Source organism: Branchiostoma belcheri, unplaced genomic scaffold (genome assembly GCF_001625305.1).
Source record: "Branchiostoma belcheri isolate BF01 breed outbred unplaced genomic scaffold, Haploidv18h27 scaffold14, whole genome shotgun sequence".
NCBI lineage: Eukaryota > Metazoa > Chordata > Leptocardii > Amphioxiformes > Branchiostomatidae > Branchiostoma > Branchiostoma belcheri.
Window position 1 is genome coordinate 1,154,174 of NW_017802824.1, and position 8,123 is coordinate 1,162,296.

Consider the following 8,123-nt stretch of genomic DNA (forward strand, 5'->3'; position numbering starts at 1 on the left):
GTTGGGAAACAGGAAACACAACATTTTTATCCCTAGGCCTAAGGTAAGCGGAGAATGGAGAATGCAAGTGGAGAATGCATTAATAGAGTAAAGAAAATACTCTACATGACTCTAGATAAACACGATCAGGCAACATTAGAATCTGAGGTCAGGCAATGTTAGAGCCAAGTGTCATCACATTCACAGGATATTACCATGTGTTTGCAGGCCCTCTCATGTTCAATGAGCATGCCACACTTCAGACAGGCCCTGAGGTAGTTGTCGGAGATCTTGATCTCAAACTGCTTCTGTTCATCCAGGGTGAGAACGGCAAGGCGCCGGACCTCCAGATAGGACCACTCCCTCCCACAGTACTCTGTAGCTGGGCTGATGTAGGGACACTTGAACACATACTTCCCAGCACTGAAACATAGGACAGAAAAAACTTGGTTTAGCAAAGTGATGATGCTTTAGAATTAAATAAAGAATGTACTAGTATGTTCACAGTTGCTCTTGTGGGTGTGGTAACTTGGGTGCAAAAATGTATTAATCAATTGATTAATTGTAAATCCTTTACATCTGTACCTGTATAGCCAGTACGACACGCCCTCTGGCATAATACACCAGCTTTGCAGGCACGCGGCACGGCAGCAGCTAGCTATATTACACTGAATGACCCCAATCTTTGCACATCTATCTGCAGGCATTGATTAAACTATCTAGTGATGCCCTACCTTTACTTGGCGGCATTGACTTCCACTCTATTATGGTTCTTGGAAAAGAAGAGAGAAAAAAAAAACATACAGATGTGCATGGTTTGCTATATTGCCAGAACCTAAACCCATGGCTTTCCATTTGAACTTCATTAGGCCAAGTTGATTGAATGTCATGAATGACATCTCCACGTACATTGATTTTTGCCTGTTCTCAAACACACAAAAAACTCAGAGGCTGAAGCTTGGGTGCCATCCTCTGTAGTCCATGGTGGCTACCGGCAATAGGGAGTTCGTGGTAACTATGGAGGCATGGCTCCCAGGCTACCGAGGCTCCATGGAACTCTAGAAACCAGTACGGCATACAACTTGCCGACTCATAGATGCTACAAAAGGCCAGCATGTGCATGACTTGCAGTAGCCATGTACAACCGCAAATTCCTGTGGTTTAGCAGCATTTTTTTTTCTGGACTTTTTTTATTCGCCCACTCGCATTACTTCATTACTTACGGGGACTTCAGAGGATGTCATCCATAAAATCAAGTCAGCATGGCCATGGCCGTAGTACCAAAGATAACAGTAGTTACCTCAGCAGACTCTCGCAGTATGTGGTGAGAGTCTCTGGCGTGATGGCGTGTCCACAGGACATCTTGGCGCGGGGAGTGTTGGGGTCGTCCTCCCAGCTGATCATGTCAGGAGCGTCCGTCGTCTCCACGTCTTCATCCAGTTGTTTGCTACCCCCATGAAGGCGCAGGACGACAAAAAGATTGGACTTGTTTTGTATGTTGTAGTCGGTGAGAAGTTTCCCCCTGCCATACTCCAGTTGCTTGCCTGCGTACATGATACGCTGGGTCTCAGGAGGGATTTTGTTCTTCGCACTGATTTTCTTGAAGAGTTCGTCCACCGTGGCATCCTGTATAAAGAGACACTTTAGTGAGGACCTGTGTGTGGGAATTGATTACAAATTATGCAAACTTTCCAGAGCTGATTACAAATTGTGTTAAAGAATCCTGAGGCTTGAATTACATTGATTTTGGGCTGCTACCTATAAATTGTGAAGACATCGAAGGCCTGATTACAACTTCATACAAAAAAGGCATGTGACTACTGTTACACATGCAGCATTTTTAAAGAACTACCAATCACGTAAAATATATTTTCTGGAGAGAAGTAGCTGGGAAGACAAAAAGGTACAAAACTAGAAAAGCCAAAATCGGCCCTGAAAAGCATGAAAAGAACAACAAAACCAGCTGGAGCCATAATGTACATATACATCTGCTCAGAGTTCATCTTCTGAGGTAAAGTTTTCTACATTTGAAAAGAGAGCAACTTAAAAATTTTAAGCAAGTACTACAACAAAGATTTAGTTATTTTTCTGACACTTAGATGCCATAAATATCTTGTATACTATTATAGATTTGATATGTACAAAATCTACTACAAAAATATTTGGGTGCACTGGTTAGAAAAAATTGGGTGCACAGCTCCAATTTTGGGTGCACTAAGGTGCACATGCACCCAGTATTTCGAGCCCTGACTCAAAACACACAGAAAAACAAGCTGTTTAAGTCAACAGGACACCTTCCTGTGCTATGCAACCTGGGAAATTTACCCCCCGCCCCCCGTCGCAATGCACTCTGGGAATGGAAAAACGGTATCAGCCATAACAACTTCCAGCTGTGGCCACCTACGTAACAAGATTTGGCGGGAAATTGTGTAAGCCAGGTTTGAAGATAATCAAGTCAAGGAACGATCAAGCTACGAACGATCCAGGGAAGATTTGATGCTGATCATTGTATTAAACTGCTCCTAAAGGCCCCGGCACTTAAAGGCAGCTATTAAAGCACGAAAAAGCACCAAATCTATAATATGTTGGCCATGGCTTGAAATTATAGGCTAGTCCACTAGTAGTACCTACCTCACGCCTCAGAAAATATTAAAAGTTGATAGATCTGAAATATGGTAATATAACGTTACCTTGTGGATCTGTATGACATTTGTTTTTCCCTTCAGTCCAATGACAAAAATTTGCCAGATGCTTCCACCGTCCATGTCGCTGGTAACGGGAAGGAAATCTTGTGTTTGAAACTCCTTGGACAAGACGGCGCATAGGGTAATACCAAGGACACGGTGAAATAGGGAGTTGGAAATCAAAAGTCAACCAATAAGGTGGGTTTAACACTAAGCATGAGCATTACACTATGTATAATCATGATATAAATGTTACATAGTTGAAGCAAGAAAAGTTGGTAATAATTTCCAAATTTTTGACATTTGACGTTGCAAATGATTCATAAGTAACTCCCCTCCATGGTTGAAATGGTACGACCGATGGACTTTCCCTTTGATAACTAGTTGCAGATGTTTCTCAGCCATTCCACTTTTTACAAAGGGGATGTAGCTATATCCTATATGTTTGAAAATATGAGATCGCATTAAACCAATGCTACCTATCTCTCTAATATTGCATTGTTGTTGTTACGTAATGGAATAGATGTGAGTACATATTTTAAAATGGATGTTACAACTGCATTTTATTTATGTCATAAAAATATTGGTCTTGAACACCCCCCCCCATCCAAAAGTAAAGGTGTCCACATGGTCATACTAGTACTGCGAAAACAGAAACCTTGTGGGGAATCTAGCCTCTACCAGGCTTCGGGAGGTGGTAGATGAGTAGAAATCGGCCAAATAAGAGAGATAGCATGCCAGGGGACAGGAACAGTTTACCGCAACCATTGGTTAGAAAACAAACAACCGCGCTTAGGGGAATTACCGCCGTCCCCTTGAAGTTTGGTCCAGGAGCAGTTTGGGACACCAGCAACTTTCTTTCACGGTTCAGTTTAATTCCTAGTACACGAGTGCCACCTAGCGATTTGGACCAAAACCCACCTGTCTAACGGACCTGTCCCTGGTGCTGAAAACATCTTCTCATGGCCACTTTGGTAGTTCATGAAGATCAGTTATGCAGAATAATGCTCCTATCGTCAATATTCACTCCTAAAACAGTGCGAGTTTACATAAGCTAGTAGTATACTGTTATAGACATTTAAAATAACATTGTAGTTCAATAAACATACAACTGCAGATCATTTTGATACTTTAATGAATGCAAAAAAAGGTCCATTCCTTAGACACACACATACACAGTATATATATATAATGTTTCTGGGATAACCAATATAAAGATGTTCAAATTTGCTACTGAAAACTTCTATAACATCAACCTGGGTCCAAAAGATGGAAAACATAGTTTTTACTTCTGATGCAAGCAGGTAACAATTCTAAATCACCACAATTTAGTACCAACAAAACACTACAATCACAACAGCTTTTCATAGAAATGTTTCAGCAATACCTCTGTGTGCAAGCATACAATCTGCAGGATTTTTTTGGGAGGGTGGATCCAACATAATGAACGTAATAGTTTAAGTGACACATTTTTTTTAGATAAAACTTGAGTTAAAGTACTGGTATGTGTCTCTCTCTCTACATGTAAAGACTAGCCTGACTAAATCATGCTCCTAGCGGGTGGCCTGACAGTTACCCTAGCCAGAGAGAGATTGTGTAGACGCAGGCTACATGTAAGACTATGGGCCAGTTTACACAGGGCAAGGATCATTTGTCCCAGAACAATCGGCATGTGTTCAGGATGTGCCACACATGCAAAAATCGACACTTGTGGCGGGCGTGTTTACATGCTCAAAAATCTGTCCTACGACACACACCACGCGTCTATCGTCGTAGGACAAATGATTTTTTTGCCCCGTGTTAACTGGCCCTAACAGTAACGTGAGCGGACAGTGTTCTTCGGCCATCTTAGTCATCTCCGGGAATGGTGGTCTGCACATCAGCGACCTCACACGGGCTCTTGTACGTACCACACTGGTAGTTTCCCTCAATGGCAGGCTTCAGACAGATGAAACAGAACTTCTGACCACAGATGCAGGCCTGCATACAGGGGAGATATCAGACATAGTCAATGGTGAGAGGTGGTTACAAAGTTCCATAGATATCACAAGATGCTGTCATAGCACTAGAGTTAGAGTGACCTGTCTACCTACTTGAGTCTTGAACTGACAGTATAGTCCATACTAGTTAAGAAAATCAAATGTTAGATGTACGTCTCCAGATGTCTTACTGAGTAATGATTGCTGTACAAAAGATGCTGGTCAGCTTAGCAAAGCTTCTACTCTACTCATAGAGTTAAGAAAATTAGTTAGAGCTAGTTACTACATTGTAGTAGTTTGTTAGTGTTAATGACTTGTGTGCCTCTTTGAATGCTGAACCAACTGGAGAATCCAGAATTAGAGTTAACATCCATGTCCATAATATCACCCGGGTCCATAATATCACCACCTTGAGAAATAGTGTGCTTAAAGATTTTTTTAATGCAACATACTTTTGGTATGCACTCCTGCTCACCTCAAATGTACATACCTAGGGTATGTTGCAGTAAAAATATCTTTAAGCACAATTTTTCTCAAGGTGGCGATATTATGGACTATGGTGATCTTATGGACACAGATGTTACCCTTTAGTTGGAGTTATTTAGTTACAAAGTTAGTTAGAGTTAATGACTTGTCTGCAATAAAATACCCTACATGACTCTAGATAAACATGCAAAGATACCAGAATATCAGACAACATTAGAATCTGTAGTCAGGCAATGTTACAACCAAGTATCATCACAGTATACATGTATGTACAAAATATTACCATATGCTTGCAGGCCCTGTCATGTTCGATGAGCATGCCACACTTCAGACAGGCCCTGATGGCAGGACAGTTAGCCACGCCCACGATGGTCTTCTTCTTGCTCTCCCGGAGGATCTTCAGTCGCTTGTCCTCACCGTTGCAGTCTTCGTTGTCGCACTTGTCGACGCTTGTCCCGACCCACTCGTGCAGACAGTACCAGCAGAAGTGGTACTCCATCGTGCCCGCTGCCGAACACAGCGGACACACCACGCGCTTGTCTTTCTTGTCGATCCGCTCGCACAAGGAGTGACACTTGGGACACTCCTGGATGCCCATCCCCTTGCGCAGGTAGTTGTCGGAGATCTTGATCTCAAACTGCTTCTGTTCGTCCAGGGTGAGAACAGCAAGGCGTCGGACCTCCAGATAGGACCACTCCTTCCCACAGTACTCTGTAGCTGGACTGATGTAGGGACACTTGAAAACGTACTTCCCAGCACTGAAACATAGGCCAAAAAAACTTTAGTGCTTGCTTTGATGCTTTAGAGAGTTGGAATTAAATCAAAAGCTGAACAAGTGTCCATAGGCAACAATTCTCTGTTTGTTTGCTTGTTTGTTTATTTATTTAACCAGGATATACATGTCGCCTATTGGCGGTTTTCAAAGATTCCTGGGGGGATAACCGCAACAAAACTACATGACATTATAATTATAACAAAAGATAAAGATGAACTAACAAAGGTCAACTATAAAATAGATAAACTTATCGTGAACAAGAGGAAATTGTAACTAACTCATCAACAATCAAATGAAATAAGGTAACATAGAAGTTTTATATTTTGCAGATTGGGAACAGTATAGTGTATGTAAACAGTGTGTGAACACTTAACAAACGGGTAACAACATTTTGTAAAAATAGATAAAGCCCTAGTGAAGTACTTAAGATCTAGCCTGATTAGAAATATATAGTGCTTGTGGCAGCCACCCACCTCAAAGTTTGTGCCCCCCTCCCCTTCCCCCCTTGGGGTGAATGACTGAAACTGCACCACTGGTTCAGAACAATGGGCTACATGTGGTCTGCTATTTTTTTGTATGACGCATTCGAAAGTGAAAGGTGTGTCTGTATTTCAGGCAGACAATGGCATGCATGATGTAGCCATGTCAATGGTATCATGTACTTGGTACGAAAGTGAAAGTTTAAATTTTTAAAAAGATTTCTGTGGTGCTGCTTATGTTTTTCCAGGCAAATGTTGCATTTGGTGTACAGTCATTGCACAAATTGATGGTTTTGATTCAGTGGGAATATCACATATAAAAGTACTAATGAAATACATCACTGCATCAAAGTTAATGACATTTAACATTAACAGAGCTTTGTCTTGTCTCCTCTCTTCATATTTATCTGCCATCCACCTTCCGGCATGGCAACAGACATCTTTGCCCATTTTCCGCATGTTGAACACTGTCAGAGGGCAACATAATTTCTTGTTTATTTTTCCAAAATCAGGCAAAAATTAATGAGTGCGCTGATGTCATCCATGAAAATTACTTGCTGCGGCCTTTGTACATGTATCAGTGACTTACTAGTAATATAGACATTTCTAGGTTCTAGCTGACAAGGTTATAGTTATGTTTACCGAAGGAAAACATATTGTTTTTGCTCAGTTTCCTATTCTTCTTTTCCAAATAGTGACCTCTGACCTGGCCAATGACCTGATTTGTTACCATGGTAACTGGTGTTGGGTTACATCATGTTGCAATTTTATAGTACCGGTAGGAGGGATTTGAACTCCTGTCTGACCATATATGTGAATGTGTTTGAGTAAGAATTAACAAAGCAGACAATATGCGAAGGTAAACATTATGCATTTGCTTTGCAAATGTTACTTTTCCAGTTATAGTTTACCTCAGCAGACTCTCGCAGTAGGTGGTGAGAGTCTCTGGCGTGATGGCGTGTCCACAGGACATCTTGGCGCGGGGAGTGTTGGGGTCGTCCTCCCAGCTGATCATGTCAGGAGCGTCCGTCGTCTCCACATCTTCATCCAGCTGTTTGCTACCGCTACCTCCAGGCAGGCGCAAGACGACAAAAAGTGTGGACTCATTCTGCATGTTGTAGTCAGAGAGATATTTCCCCTGGCCATACTCTAGCTGCTTGGTGGTGTACAGGACTCGCTGGGTCTCAGGAGGGATTTTGTTCTTCTCACTGATTTTCTTGATGAGTTCGTCTACTGTGGCATCCTGCAGGAAGAAACACTTATTTTTAGAGAGGGCTTGCATGGGGGGGGGGAGGCTCGTCACTGAATGACATCCAGTAAATTTCTAGCGGAGACCAATCAGAGGGCTGCTGAATAATTTGAATAATTTATCAAGGCCCACGGACGCGGTTCTTTCACTTGTAAAGTAGCCAATTACCACCGAGCCGGTGGCACACGATGGGCGAGAACATGTATTTCACACCCATTGTACGTCGACATAAAGCGCTTATACATTACAAACAGAATTTTCGTAGGACTGCCATTACTTTAGTTTGCAGCATGTGCATTGAGAACGAGTATCTTCATAATTCTGCTGGCTGTTTGTAGAAGAACGGCACAAAAAATAGTTTTCAATACCAACAAGACTTAGCAGATAACACGTAATGAAGCCCACTTTTTACGCAGATTGTAGCACGACGTAATGTTACACAAACTAACAGTAGATGTTTTAAGGAATTCACAGAAATGACAATGATAGATA

At 41.9% G+C, this 8,123-nt stretch overlaps 2 protein-coding genes across 3 annotated transcripts in view; both read right to left on the reverse strand.

Annotated features, from left to right (window-relative positions):
- LOC109464703 (polyubiquitin-like) overlaps positions 1-8,123 on the reverse strand; it is a 10,068-nt gene continuing 1,945 nt past the window's right edge. Inside the window, exons 1-3 of one of the 2 annotated variants that reach the window (XM_019761764.1) lie at positions 2,670-2,776; positions 1,280-1,605; positions 2-402 (exon numbers count right to left, since the gene is read on the reverse strand). In XM_019761764.1, the coding sequence (XP_019617323.1) occupies positions 159-402; positions 1,280-1,605; positions 2,670-2,744 (645 nt within the window). In that variant the 5' untranslated portion in view covers positions 2,745-2,776 and the 3' untranslated portion in view covers positions 2-158. Of the gene's footprint in view, positions 403-1,279; positions 1,606-2,669; positions 2,777-8,123 lie in introns of those variants that run through there. The other variant, XM_019761765.1, reaches the window with a different exon arrangement.
- LOC109464702 (probable E3 ubiquitin-protein ligase ARI10) lies at positions 4,141-7,622 on the reverse strand. Its single transcript, XM_019761763.1, has 3 exons — positions 7,294-7,622; positions 5,412-5,886; positions 4,141-4,643 (listed from the first exon to the last, which is right to left on the reverse strand). Exons 1-3 carry the CDS (start codon positions 7,494-7,496, stop codon positions 4,512-4,514), a joined length of 810 nt encoding a protein of 269 aa, XP_019617322.1. The 5' UTR covers positions 7,497-7,622; the 3' UTR covers positions 4,141-4,511.

What these genes read in the sequence shown, in the direction of transcription:
- LOC109464702 (XM_019761763.1), bottom strand. Translation starts at nt 7,496, where the DNA reads ATGCAGAATGAGTCCACACTTTTTGTCGTCTTGCGCCTGCCTGGAGGT. An exon ending in TACTGCGAGAGTCTGCTGAG is followed by an intron (nt 5,887 to 7,293) that starts GTAAACTATAAC and finishes CCTATGTTTCAG; the next exon opens with TGCTGGGAAGTACGTTTTCA. An exon ending in ACAGGGCCTGCAAGCATATG is followed by an intron (nt 4,644 to 5,411) that starts GTAATATTTTGT and finishes CCCTGTATGCAG; the next exon opens with GCCTGCATCTGTGGTCAGAA.